Source organism: Meles meles, chromosome 14 (assembly GCF_922984935.1).
Source record: "Meles meles chromosome 14, mMelMel3.1 paternal haplotype, whole genome shotgun sequence".
NCBI classification, from domain to species: Eukaryota; Metazoa; Chordata; class Mammalia; order Carnivora; family Mustelidae; genus Meles; species Meles meles.
Genome location: NC_060079.1, coordinates 14,248,503 through 14,263,858, shown reverse-complemented (window position 1 = coordinate 14,263,858; position 15,356 = coordinate 14,248,503). Strand labels below are relative to the sequence as shown.

Below are 15,356 nucleotides of genomic sequence, written 5' to 3'. Positions count from 1 at the left end.
GCTGGCTATAACAGGGGTCTCTGGAACCAGAAGGAACGCACAGCTCTTCTCCCAGTTGAAGATGTTTATGCTTGGGATGAAACTGAATTCTCTCTAGACAAGAGATACTCTTATGTGTACAAAGCAAGGAACAATACAGTGACTCCTAGTGGTAAACCCAATAAAACCAGAGTAATCTGGAGAAAGGTAACTCTGCCTCATGGAAACAGCCACACGGTTCGGGCCAAATTCCGAAGCAACCTTCCTGCTAAGGTTGTTGAACACAGAATCCATGTGACAATGTACCCTTCAGGGATTTAAACTTACTGAAAAGCAAATAATTAAAAATGCAGATTTGTTCTATTATAAAGAATAAAATAAAATAAAGGGGAGATAACTTTGTGCAGAAATGATCACATGTGTCCTTGCATGGTACCTGAGAAGAGTGGAAGCGTGAGCTCGGGGTACATCCTGGCCAGTTCACATGACAGGAGCGCTAGTGACACGCTGTACAGGGGTGGCAATGGGCCGTGTGTTCCATAGAGAATACTGCCAGGTCTCTGTTCAGCTACTTTCTTTGAGTACACGAAAAGCTTGGCTTCAAGGATCTATAGAGAAGTAGGAAAGTGAGAAATGGTTTGAAAAAACATTGGCTGGCGGTCTCAGGAGGATTTATGTTTCATCAAGTTTCATAGTAACAAAAGTAATAAGTGCATATTTTAATACGGTATTAAAGGTAAAGCATCAGTTAGTGCCCGTGTTTAGAGAAGGTTATGTAATGGTCTTCTCACTCCTCTGTATCCCCACCAGCGATACACAGGAATCAGCAGCCGTCCGGTTATCAACCGCCCTCTCTCCGAAGTTTCTTTGTAAGCAGATGATACGTGCCTGCATGAGCTGCATGGAGATTTCATAGATCTCTCTGTTGGTGTCAGAGGCCTTGAATAGAACAAGGTTTAACAATGTCACTATGTCGAAGGGATAGTTCCTAAAACAGAAAACAGAAAACAAAAACAAAAAACAAACAGCACAGTTTATAAGACAGCCTGGTTAGTCATCTTGATAAATTACTACCTCTCAAAATTCTAGAGGGAGACTGACCTCAGTCACACTTACTAATGACATTTTCATGCCCATTTGCCCACTTGGCCATTCCCCTCCCCCCATTCTTTTGCTGTTTATTAGGAGAAGAGAGATAGCTCTATTTTTGTTTCAAATTGAATATTGTTGCACTGGGATAATTGAACACATATAAATACCTATCTAATGTAAATAGATTTTAATGAAAACCAAATAAAAATAGATAAAACAGAAGATGGTATGTGTATATGTCTCAGTAGCTCACAGATTTAATATTTTTATTCAATCCATCTAAACATAGGAATCACTATACATATACCAGGAACAATTGCACAGTACTCATGATACTGAGTTAGTAAGGCTGGTCCCTTCCTCTGAGGGATACTTACTATATAGTTAGGGATAGATCTATACGATATAGTTTGATGAGAGCAGGCACAGCATGCTACAGAATCCCGATGAGGGACACCAGACTTGGGGTGACAGAAGCCTTTTCCAGGGGGAAACAGGCCTTGGAAAGGGTGACATGGGGGAGTGTTCCAAGCAGAGACAACCGCATTTTGAAAATGACAAGAAGGAAGCAGCAAGATCCCTTCTGGAAAGGAAAGTCTCTGTGTAGCAGACCGAGTAAAAGAATTGGTAGAGGAACAGAAGATGGGACTAAGTTTCTGAAGATAACCAGCTGATGGACTTCATCCTAAAAGTTAAGGAGATCCTACAGGATTTTCAGTAGGGGAGTGAGGCAATGACATCGCTTTTGACGAAGCACACAGCTGGTGAGCGGTGTTGGGTGTAGGTAAGTGTAGAGAATAAAATGTGGAAATGCTCACTTCCATTCTCTCCCTCTACTGTTAGAGGCAACCACCCTTTTTTAAGTGTGTATATAAATAAGTACTCTTCCCCATCACACAGGATTGTCAACATAAATGTGATTATACCCATGTGTATTGTTTGGAGATGAACCTTTTCAGTGAATGAGGCTTTCCCCACTCTTCGTAACAGCTGCACAGTATTCCACAATATGGTCAGACCATAAATAACCAATCTCGTAGCAGATGCTGTGGTGTGCTACCTGGATCTCCCTTTCAGGACTGAGGCACTCAATCCTCCAACTAGTGTTGGAGGCTGAGCTCTCTGGCTGAATCCCTCTCTGGGAATTGCCTTCGGCCAAAGAAATTTACCTAGGTCAAGGTCATGCTCACAACTAGCAGCAGCCTCTGTGGGACTGGTGGAGGTCTCTTTCCCTCTGCTCAGTCCTGCTTCCGTTACTTCCCCCTAGATGTTGACCCCAAGGGCATTCCCTAATTAACATCCTGCACTCAAATCTCCACCCTGAGTCTGTTTCCTGAGAAGCCCAGCCTTTGACCTGCATTAGCAGACATTTAAAGGTTATTTTCATTTTTTTCATAGTTATAATGTTTTTCACTGTTATAACACCAAATGTTCTTTCTTTAGAACAGATTTTTAGAAGAGGTCATGCAGGGTCAAAGGGCAACATTTAAAGTTTTGGTAGATAATGTCATATTGCCATCCAAAATGGCTTTACTAATTTGCATTCTAAAATAACTACTTTTCTAGAACTTTTAAAAAAATTATTTTTTAAAGTTTTTAATTATTTATTTGTCAAAGAGAGAGAGAGAGCACCAGCAGGTGAAGCAGCAGGCAGAAGGAGAAGCAGGCTTCCTACTGAGGACCCTGGGCTCATGACCTGAGCCTAAGGCAGATGCTTAATCAACTGAGCTACCAAGGTGTCCCTAAAACTTTTATTTATTTTTTTTATTAACATATAATGTATTATTTGCCCCAAAAGTACAGATCTGTGAATCGTCAGGCTTACACATTTCACAGCACTCGCCATAGCACACACCCTCCCCAATGTCCATAACCCAGCCACGCTATCCCTACCCCCCCAATCCCCAGCAACCTTCAGTTTGTTTCCTGAGATTAAGAGCCTCTTATGGTTTGTCTGCTCTAGATCCCTCTTGTTTCATTTTTTCCTTCCCTCTCCTCCACAACCTTTACCCTGCCTCTCAAATTCCTCATATTAGAACTATCATAATTGTCTTTCTCTGACTGACTTATTTCACTCAGCACAATACCCTCTAGTTCCATCCACATTGTTGTAAATAGCAAGACTTCATTTCTTTTTGATGCCTGCATAGTATTCCATTGTATATATATACCACATCTTCTTCATCCATCTGTTGATGGACATCTAGGTTCTTTCCATAGTTTGGCTACTGTGTACATTGCTGCTTTAAACATTTGGGTGCACATGCCCCTTCGGATCACTACGTTTGTATCTTTAGGGTAAATACCCAGTAGTGTGATTGCTGGGTCATGAGGTAGCTATATTTTCAACTTTTTGAGGAACCTCCATGCTGTTTTCCAGAGTGGTTGCACCAGCTTGCATTCCCACCAACAGTGGAGGAACGTTCCCCTTTCTCCACATCCTCGCCAGCATCTGTCATTTCTTGACTTGTTAATTTTAGCCATTCTGACTGGTGTGAGGTGGTATCTCATTGTGGTTTTGATTTGTATTTCCCTGATGCCGAGTGATGTGGAGCACTTTTTCATGTGTCTGTTGGCCATCTGGATGTCTTCTTTGCAGAAATGTCTGTTCATGTCTTCTGCCCATTTCCTGATTGGATATTTGTAGAACTTTTGTTATTAAATGAACAAAAAAGCATGAGGTTGATTTGTCAGATGAGAAGTGAGGGAAAGCCCGCGTACATGCTGCGGTGAGGATAATGAAGAACGATGGATAATATTTGTTATGACCTGCCTACTCTATGCTGGTTACTCTGCCAAGGCCTTTACCTAGATTTGTTACTTTGTCTTCCTGGCAAGCTTAGAGGCTTAGAGACATTAAGTACTCGACCACGTTCATGTACATTAAGTACTTGACAAAGTATTTGACCAGTGGTGCCTAGACTACATCCTGGATAAGTCTGACTCCAAAGAATGAACTTATCCATGGTGCTATCAGCTTCCTGGACAGCCTACAACAGTACTTTCATAGCTGGTCTAACTTAGAGTTCTAACAAACTGCAGTATCTGGAATGGACTGGGAAAGTACAAAGGACACTCTGGGAGCCCCACAGAGGCAGACATATCTTACGGGGCTGTCTCTAACATGGAGCTTTAACACCTATGCATTTTTATGTAAAAGAACACTAACTGGAATTTAAAGAAAAACGTGAAGAAAAAGAAAAGGACACTGGCAAGTATTGCTAGATCACTGGGGATTTAAAGGCAGGAAAAGGGAAGACAAAACCTCTCTCCTAGGCAGGGCCATGTACGGACTATATCATTGGCACATTCAATTAGCTGCTTAGGACTGAACTATGGACTTTATGGAGCACAGCATTGAAGGAAATAACAACACAGGGACAGAAAATGAAAGAAGCCCAGAGAAGCGAAAAATGAGATCTCAAATGAGTTAAGGGATACAAACAAAACATCTGTATTTAGATGGTTAAAATAGGCTTAGAAACAAAATCTTATACGTTTCAGTGTTAAATTATTCAATGGAGGCAGTGGAAGGATAAAAGGTAAAGATAGCTGTGATCATTCAGTATAAAAATCAAATCATAAAGTAAATATAAAAGGCAGATATAATTCAGAAAGCAAACAGAAAATAAAATTCTCTTTCTTTTCTTCACTTTTTTTTTTTTTTTTTTTTCTGGTCTGGAAGAGAGGAGGTTTTGAAGAATTTGGAAATACCCACTAGTCCTGACTTCTATAGAATGAAATGACAAAGCTCTGGGTAACTTGGAGGTGGAGAGAAACTAATTTCATTAGTTGATAGAAGGGATTACATCATAGCTTTCTGCTTCCAACAGCTATTGAGTAAGAGTGTTTACAGAGTGCCTACTATGTATGTGCTTGGTCTTAGGTCAAGAAATTGGATTCATAGTTCACAGATAGCTCTCATGCTCAGATACATTGATCTATTTTTAAGGACTTGATTAAAAATGCCATAATTTGGGGCACCTGAGTGGCTCAGTCGTTAAGCTTCTACCTTTGGCTCAGGTCATGATCCCGGGGTCCTGGGTTCATGCCCGATAGGGCTCCCTGCTTGGCAGGAAGCCTGCTTCTCCCTCTCCTATTCCCCCTGCTTGTGTTCCTTCTCTTGCTGTGTCTCTCTCTGCTAAATAAATAAAATCTTTTTTTAAAAAATGCCATGATTTGTTTACTCATCCCCCTATTAACAGACTTGAGGTTATTTTTCATTGTTTTAAAATACCTTAGTAGCTATCCTGCATGCATTTCTGTACATGGTTGTAATTCCTGAGGCTAGCATGTACCATATTAAAAGGAAAGATTGGTTGGGGCGCCTGGGTGGCTCAGTGGTTTAGGTCTCTGTCTTCGGCTCCGGTCATGGTCTCAGGGTCCTGGGATCGAGCCCCGCTTCGGGCTCTCTGCTCAGTGGGGAGCCTGTTTCTCCCTCTCTCTCTCTGCCTACTTGTGACCTCTCTCTCTGTCAAATAAATAAATAAAATATTAAAAAAAATAAAAGGAAAGATTGGTTAAATTTAATCCTTAACCTAATGATACCAGCATTCCCATTTTACAAATGAGAAAGAGTTTATGGTAACTTGCTCAGGAGCACACAGCTTTATTGGAGGCAGAGCTAAATTCAAACTCAAGACAGCACGTTTCCTGAGCCCAGATTCCTAAACTCTGTGAGCTCTTGGAATACTCCAGCTGACTGACAAAACCAAATGAGGTTATGTGTCACCAGCTAGGGAGTGTGACTAGGATTGATGAATCATAAGCTACCCTTGTCTTCCTTGATAATAGCTGATATTTCCTCAAGACACGTGGGACATCTACTTTTAATAATTCAAGTTTGCTGGGCCTGATTTAAATTAGGAAAGATTATGAGAAATTAGCTTAAGGTAAAGCAGACATACAAACAGCAATGGCAGCAGAAACTACCTCCAAAAATAAACCCAACAAAATATAAATTAAAACTTTAACCTTATATATTATTCTAAAACACTTATTAAAATAAATTATTAAAATACATTGTAGTAGTGTGTTGGCGGATAGGGGTAAAAACAGTAGAACTCTCAAGTATTTAATTAAATGTGAAGAGAACTCTGTTGAGTTAAGTCACTAATTGGAAACCGCCTACACTTTTAATATAAATCATACTATTTGCCTTGATTTAGAATGTTGGAAATTCATGTAATCTTTCTCAATTTCTTTATCTGTTCAGTACTGATATAATTTGGAGTTGAGGGGAAGCTAATAAGAGCACACACAAAAGTCAAATAGTTATTGGAATTATTGCTGCCTGACAGGTGAGCTCTTTCCTCTTGTGCTACATTATAGTACTGACCTGCACTTAATAGCTTTTAATCAAATGTAAGACATATTTTATAAATAATTCCTCAAAATTAATATTGCCAGTTCTATCACCACTTTCTACTTTTATCCTTACTTCTCCTGGTCTTATTTGAAATCCACACTGACTTCCAAATTTCCCAATATCACTAGATATATCAGAGTTATAATTACAGTTTCGATTTTGTCTAGATTTCAGAAAGTTCACAATACACACAAACACTCTCACAGAGTCCTCTATAGAAACAAAAAGAAACAAAAAAAGAACATAGAGAACTATTTTTTCAATATCACAACTGATGAATATAGGGATTAATATATTAAATTATGCAAAAATGGCTGATTCCAAAAGCAGAAAACTAAAAGTAGAAAATTTTATTCAGGAGGAGCACTTTAAAAAAATGTTCGATTTTTAAAAAGTATTTTAGAGTCAATTGTAAATTGTTCCTTAATAAATGAGTCTGGTTATAAACTGTCATATTCCTACAAAAATAAATCCAGCATATGCTCATTTCTATCTGAAAAGGAGGAGATAATTCTTTACAAGAAAGATTCTTCACTTTAGAATATGACTTAGAGGAGTTACTGTACAGATAATTTGTTTGGGAAAGTTAAAATATGACGTGGTTTAGGTATGACTTTTCAGGAACATGTTATTTCATAACATAAGGTATTTAGGTGTTTTTAAGAAGCAAACTTGTGGAAAACAAAGCAAAAGCTAAAACACCAGAATTGCTTTCAAAAAAGTACTGAAAACATTAAGTGCAAAGATTGTTCAAACAAATCCAGAGGCTTATCTAGACTACACAGACTGAGAGTTTATGAGGAGAGAGAGCACATTTAAGCCACAGCTGAAATTTTAAATTCTGCACATGCCCCGTGGTGACAAATGACAGAGAGGTGGCTACTGTCTCGAGGGACAGGTCGTGTCGATGTGGGAGCCTAGCCCTCAAACCTTCCTGCAGGATACATGAGGGTCACGAACCTAAGTTGATCTGCAGTATTTGTCTAAGAAAGCAGAATAGTTTGGAATGATACCAAGAGACTATGGACTCTGAAAAACAACCTGAGGGTTTTGAAGGGTCAGGGGTGGGAGGTTGGGGGAACAGGTGGTGGGTGATGGGGAGGGCACGTTTTGCATGGAGCACTGGGTGTTGTGCAAAAAGAATGAATACTGTTACGCTGAAAAAATTAATAAAAGGGGGAAGTAAATTGTCTTAAAAAAAAAAAAAAAAAAAAAAAAAAAAAGAGTGTCTCCCCAAAATTCATGACCACTAAAAAAAAAAAAAAAAAAAAAAAAAAAAAAAAAAAAAAAAATCTGAATATGGGGAGTTTTATGATTTAATATTTTTGTGACTGGAGATATTACTGAAACCGAGATGATATTGTTAAATTCATAGCCATTTATTTGTGCTCCCCAAGGAAAAATACCTAGATTCAGTCAGAGGAATGTAGTGCAATATTTTATGAGATGGCCATGCAATGAAATAAATTTGACTAGGATAGTTCACATCGAGTTCACTGGGAGAAAGGCAGCAAAGAAAGGAAACTTTTATTGTTTTAATTTTTGTCAAAGGGAATATATGGTCCAAGTCATATTCTAATACATTTTCAAAACCAAAGAGTCGTGTGAACAGATTTATTTTGAAAATATCAAAATATCTGAAAATAAAAACATATTCTGGAGAAAGAGATTTTTGCAAAAAATTTGCTATTTTCGTAATATTCTATAGGTATAACTATCATTTCATAATGTTAACATCATGAAATAAAATGATGGCAGACTGGACAGTATAGATTATATTCATCTGCTGTAACTTTTGAGATAAAAGTGTATAATAAACATTCTACTATTAAGATTATAGAAAATGTAAGCTTTAGATGTCAAATGTTATCTACTACCTTTAAAAATGAAAGCTAAGAATTTTAAAGAGAAACCTCTCTCTTGAAATAGCATGCTCATTTTAGGTTTATTTAAAGTAGAGGTCTTCTAATATTCTGTTATTATTAATTTAGAACTGAATAGATTGTAATAGGTCAGAATTTAAAGCTAATTCACTTTATTCCTTTCATCCAGTAGCTCAACATAGCTACTTAAAATTCAACATTTAATTAAAAAGGAGAATCAACAGTCTGTATGAGTCTTTTCAAAAATAAATTTGAGCTGCCTTCTCTCACTTTCTAATGCATAAGCTCTTTCTTGGGAACAGCTTATGCACCTTGTGGTCTCCATTAACCCTTTCATTTTAGCTATGAAATTACTGCACTGAAATAGTGAAATTATTTCACTAAATAAATTACAGAGCTGAATGACCTCACTAATTTACACAATTAGAGAGGGTGGTTTTACAAGTGTAATCCATGGAACCCAGGGTGTCACATTTTCTTTTCTTCCTTTCTGAAGTTTTGGACAAGAGAGCTGTAACATTAATTTTTTTTTTTTTTTTTTTTTTTTTTTTAAGTAGGCTCCATGCCCAGTGGTGGAGCTCAACACAGGGCTTGAACTCATGACCCTGAGATCAAGACCTGAGCTGAAATCAAGGAGTCAGATGCTCAAAGACTGAGCTACGCAGGCACCCCTTTTACTTTTTTTTTTTTTTTTTTTAATAGGGAGATGTAACATTCTTAGGTTGCTTCCTGGGTTTAGTTTGGTCTTGGGATGGCTAATGGGCTTAGAGTTCCCACCTGTCACAAACACTTCTAGAAACTCCTTTAATTTCTTCAATGTACCTTCTTTATCATTTTCAAATCCTGCTCTCAGATGTCCTGGTGAATTTCCAGGCAATAAGAATGGTGCAATAACTACACATCACTCTTCTGGAGAATGTGAAAAATCACGGTAGCTGCAGACTTATAGGGAGTGGTCTATCTGTTGAGGAAATACTGGCCATTGTGTATTTCTTTAGAATTTATTCTGCTCAGATAATTGCAAAACAGCCAGCCCTCACATATTCATTGTTACTTGCCACTGCCTAGTACCTTCCACTTAACAAGAATTCATACCTGCTTCCACACACAGTTGCTATGGCTTTGAAGCAGCCGGATGCGAGCTGGTAGGAGCCTGTGTAGCATCGGTCAATTGCCCAATTAAAAAGATTGATTTGGTCAGGATTAAGTTCCAATAGCAAGACGACAACTTCACAGCCAAGTTGATGAACCTGAATAACATGGAGAAAAGCAATTATTCATGCTTAATGAAAGGTTTTTCCAGGGAAAGGCACAGAATCATGCTTAGCCAATATAAACTGGGTAAAATGAAAATGGAGATAGAGTATTCATCTTAATTTTTTAAAAGATTTTACTTTTAAGTAATCTCTATACCCCACATAGGGCTCAAACTCACAAATCCCAAGATCAAGAGTTACGTGCTCTACTGACTGAGTCAGCCAGGTGTTCCTTCAACTGAATTTTTACTCCACGTATTCTTCTTTAAGAGGATGCAACTGAAAACTGAAATGTATGTATAAACTAAATCACACTCTCTGTAAATCTGTCATATATAGGGTTTGCTTATTCTTTGATTTTTAATTCTGAAAAGTTTAATGAAAATGATGAAAGTATAATGCAAATAATGAAGACTTTGTTGACAGTGTTTCCTTATTGCATTTAAAATATTTTTGAAGAATACATATATTTGGTTAAAAATTAAATATACAAAAGGATGGCCTTTATGCATACAAGTCTGAGGAAAAGTATCAGAATATATTCATGGGGCTTGATTAGTAAACTTAGCTGGCAATATTTTAAAAAGATATGCAGTACCAATAAACTCTTTTTAAAAAAAATGTATTTATTTATTTGAGAGAGATGGCACAAGCAGAGGGAGCAGCAGGCAGAGGCAGAGAGAGAAGCAGGCTCTCCGTTGAGTCCAATTCGAGGCTCGACCCCAGGACCCTGAGATCACGACCTGAGCCAAAAACAGACGATTAACCAACTGAGCCACCCAGGAGCCTCCTAATAAACTCTTCTTAATCAGAGACTCTCATATGAAATGATCATCATACGAGGTAGAAATAGTAGGATACTTTACTGACAGTTTCTGAAGCTACTGTCAAATACTGGATGGTCACATTTGTCCAGGAGAAGCCTGGTGCCTTGGAGGCGATATTCCCTTCAGAAAGTAACATTTGCCTGTCTCCTTCTGTTTCCTTCACTTGCCAGGTGTGACCAGGTGGAGAAGGAAAGTTAGGGGGTGCCTGGGTGGCTCAGTGGGTTAAGCCTCTGCCTTCAGCTCAGGTCATGATCCCAGGGTCCTGGGATCGAGCCCTGCATTGGGCTCTCTGCTCAACAGGGAGCCTGCTTCCTCCTCTCTCTCTCTCTGCCTGCCTCTCTGCCTACTTGTGATCTCTCTCTGTCAAATAAATAAATAAAATCTTAAAAAAAAATTGTTTTTTTTTGTTTGTTTTTTTACCTACAGGGTGGGGGTTAAGATGGAAGCAATATTCTAGTTGGATGGTCAACATCATCAGCCTCATTCCCCACAGGCTTCAGTAATTAGCAGCAGATAAAAGCTAATGATACTATCACCAAGGACTTAAAAATAACATTTCATTAGGAGGGAGACAAACCATAAATGACTCTTAATCTCACAAAACAAACTGGGGGTTGCTGGGGGGCGGTGGGATTGGGAGAGGGGGAGGGGGCTATGGACATTGGGGAGGGTAAGTGCTATCGTGAGTGCTGTGAAGTGTGTAAACCTGGCGATTCACAGACCTGTACCCCTGGGGATAAAAATACATTATATGTTTATTAAAAAAAAAAATTTGGAAGGGGAGGCGAACCATAAGAGACTATGGACTCTGAAAAACAACCTGAGGGTTTTGAAGGGTCAAGGCTGGGAGGTTGGGGGAACAGGTGGTGGGGAATAGGGAGGGCACGTTTTGCATGGAGCACTGGGTGTTGTGCAAAAAGAATGAATACTGTTACGCTGAAAAAATAAATAAAATGGAAAAAAAAAGTTAGTTCAACTTGAAAGACAATCAGCCAGTTTTTAACTGAGCTTTAGAAACTTTATATTGGAGTGTAAGATACACAGTATACAATTCATAAGTAAATGATGAGTTATAGTAACTGAACACACCAGTGTGAACACCAGACACAGAACACCACGCTAGCAGCCACGCCGAAGTCAGCTTTATGCACTGTCCCACCCCAGCCTCTCTCTGCTTTTCCAAAGGAAAGGCTATCCTCACTTCCACCACCATTGGTTAGCTTGGGCTGTTTTGAACTCTATGCAATGGCAGTATATAGCATGTAATTTTGTGTCTGTTTTCTTTCACACAACTCATGTTTGAGAGTCTTCCACATTCATTCATTGTCGCTGTTGTATTCTGATATGTGATTACTTCACAATGTATTCATTCTACACTGATCAGTGTCTGGGTTTTTTCCAGACTTTGCTGTGAACAATTCTGTACGTGTCTTAGGTTGTGCATACTGGATATATATTTTATGAAATGCATATCTGAATACAATGGCTGGGTCATAGGGTGTACTAGTTCAACCTTAATGATAAAGCCAATGAGTTTTTCAAGGTGGTTATTCCGATTTCTATTCTCTGTAGCTTTGTATGAGAGCTCCTGTTGCTCTGTTTCCTCATTGACACTGTCCATCTTCTTAATCTCCACCATTCTGGTGGATTTGAGGTAATATTTCCTGTGGTGAGTCTGCATCTCTCTGATTACTCATGGGCTTGAGAACTGTTTCTTTCTTTTATTTTTAATTTTTTTCTTATTTATTTTCTCACCATAACACATACCTTCCCCAATGTCCATCACCCAGCCACCCCATCCCTCCCACCCTCCTCCCCTCCAGCAACCCTCAGTTTGTTTCCTGAGATTAAGAGTCTCTTATGGTTTGTCTCCCTCTCTGGTTTCATCTTGTTTCATTTTTCCCCTCCCTTCCTCTATGAACCTCTGTCTTGCTACTCAAATTCATCATATCTGTGAGATCATATGATAATTGAGAACTGTTTCTTATGTTTATTGGCCAGTAAAATAACCTCTTTTGTAAATTGCTTGTGTAAGCCACTTGCTCATTTTTCTATGAATGTCCCTATTTTATTTATCTGAAGGGGTCCTTAATATACTCTAGACAAGAAGTACTGGATTTATCTTGCAAACGTCTTTCACTCTGTGACTAGCCTGTTTACCCTCTTTTTATTTTTTATTTATTTTTTATTTTTTGCTTTGTTTTCACACTCTAATGGCACATCTTTTGGTGAAGTTATTAACTGGTCTTTCTTTACAATTAGTAACTTTTGCATCCTTTTGAAGAAACCTTACTTAGACCCCAGGGATTAAGATTTCCTCCTGTATTCTTGTATTATTTTCTAGAAACTTCAGTATTTTAAGCTTTCACATTTATATCTATAACCTAGTTTCTTCTTTTTCACTTCTGATATTTTATTTTCCCTTTCCCAATGCATTGACTACGATCTTCAGTATAATGTTGATAGAAGTGGTGAAAGCAAGCGTCTTTGGTCATTCTAATCTCGGAATATTTTCAATATTCACCATTAACTACGATGTTTATAATAGGGTTTTTTTTAAGACAACCTTTATATAACTAAGAATGTTCTTTTTTTATTCTTAGTTTTGGTAGGAGTTTCTTTCATAAATACATGTAGAATTTCATTAAATGTTTTTTCTGCATCTATTGAGATGATCATATATTTCCTTCTTAAGACTCTATTAATATAATTAACATACTAATAAGTTGATGTATATTTGATTATTAAACCAATCTTGAAGTTCTTGTATAATGACAATGTGATCATGAGGAATCATCCTTTTTATGTATCATTAAATTCAATTTCCTTATATTTTATTTGCATTTTTGTATCTACGCTACTCAATAAAATTGTCTTTGAATTTTTTTTCTCATTAAATCCTTGACAGGTGTTAGTAAAATTAGTTAGTAAATTAGTAAAAGATTATTCTGGCCTGGTAAAATATGCTGGGATATATTTCTCTTGAGCTGTTTTCTCTTTAAGGATTTTGTATAAAATTGATGCAATTTGTTTCTCAAATGTTAAATTCAACATTAAAGCCACTTGGTCCTAAAGTTTTCCTTGTAAGAAGACTTTTAATCACAGATAAAATTTCTTTATTACTTTTGACTATTCAGATTTTCTTTTTTTCTGTGTTTTTCTAGGAATTTGTCCATTTTACCTAAATTTTCAGGTTTATTGGCACAAATATGTTCTTATGTTCTCTTTTATTTTTAATATCTACTATTAGGTTTATTGGCACAAATATGTTCTTATGTTCTCTTTTATTTTTAATATCTACTATTTGTAGGGATACCCCCTTTATATTTCTAATGTTGGTGACATGTGTCTTCTCTCTTTTTTTTTTAATTTTTTCTTCTCTCTTTCTTGATCAGATTTGCCATGAATTAATTTTATTCATCATAACAAATTCAACTTTTGGCTTAAACAATCATTTCTATTAATTTTTTTCTTTTTCATTAATTTCTGCTTTCATCTCAATTATTCCCTTCCTCTTTTTTTTTTCAGTTTGCTATGCTATTCTTTTTACAACATCTTGAGATGGATGCTTAGGTCATTGATGATCAGCCTTTTTTTCTTTCTAATACATATACTCAAGGCTATACATTTCATTCCTAAGCAAGGCTTTATTTACAGCCCACACGTTTAGTATGTGGTATTTTTGTTATTCTTCAGGCCAAAAACAATTTTCGGTTTCTATTGTTATTTGTTCTTTGATTCACTAGTTATTTGGATGAGCATTTCTTGATTATCTTATTATTGGTCACTAGCTTATTGTTACTGTGAATGGCAAAAATAGTCTGTGTCCTTTCAATCATATGACCTTCATGGAGACTTGCTCTCGGGCTGGCTGATGGCAACTTTGGTAAGTATGTTGTGTTTCTTATCCTGATGCATCGTGATGTAATGTGTACAACATAGAAGCCAGCACTTCCCACGCTGATGTGTGAAGACCATGTTTTGAACGACACTCATGCACTTTAGCAACTCGACTGAGGCAGAACACCCTAGACATTTAAAAACAATGTAGTTTTGGCTGATACTTACTCGTAAATCTTGACAAGCCAGAATGTTGTCAAGCCACTTGTACAGGTAGCCATCCGGGGAAAGACCCACATTGTCAAACACGGGGCCACAGCACAACACCGCTGACATTGCCTGATAATGAAACAACCCAACACGGAATGAAACTTGCAGTGATCTAATAACACACAAACGACTCCCTAGATCGTAACTCCCATGTTGGTCAATGATGAGGGTCTTCTCAAGCAGTTATTGTCACAAGATCTTAAAGTATTCCTTACTAGGTTCACCAAGAAGCACCAGATTCCCAATTTTAGATTTTTAAATAAGAATTAAAGGCCAAAATGTGTAACTTCATGGACATAAAATTTTATGATAACAAATCTTTATGATAAAAGAGTAAGATACTCACAGCAAAATGACCATTTCACAGTATTTAAAACTTACCTTCGGTGATTTCAAGTGAGTAAGTTCAGCTTATAAGGTAAATATAGCTTTACAAGTATTATTTTGATGACAAATATTTGACTAATATAGTAAATTGACAAACCATGGGAAATATGGAAATACATAATTGTGATTCTTAATCTAAGAAAAAAATTAAGAACATAAACTTTAGTTACTTGAAAGAGAAGAGGAAGCAAGGGAATGCAGGAGAAGGGGCGATCTTGATTCACTGTGCCGGTCGCCATGGCTATGAGGGTCATGGTTTAAATCAGCTCCATTGAGACAAGATCGAACTGACAAGGCAGCTACTTCCAGGGTCAATAAGCAAAACCATGTGGTTCTCATGCACTAGATAAAGGTAAGAGCTGGGAACAGTTTTGTGTCTTGAAACCGAGAACCCAGTTGGAATATTTACATATTTATACACAGCCATCCACTTATGTTGGTGTGCATATATTTT

At 37.4% G+C, this 15,356-nt stretch overlaps 1 protein-coding gene across 8 annotated transcripts in view; it reads right to left on the bottom strand.

The window, feature by feature from the left end:
• FRY (FRY microtubule binding protein) overlaps positions 1-15,356 on the bottom strand; it is a 444,482-nt gene that overhangs the window by 95,301 nt on the left and 333,825 nt on the right. For all 8 annotated transcript variants that reach the window (XM_045978039.1, XM_045978033.1, XM_045978035.1 and 5 more), the window contains 4 exons: positions 14,474-14,584; positions 9,418-9,572; positions 868-967; positions 416-587 (listed from right to left, as the gene is read on the bottom strand). In XM_045978039.1, coding sequence (XP_045833995.1) covers positions 416-587; positions 868-967; positions 9,418-9,572; positions 14,474-14,584 — 538 coding nt within the window. The remainder of the gene's footprint in view (positions 1-415; positions 588-867; positions 968-9,417; positions 9,573-14,473; positions 14,585-15,356) is intronic.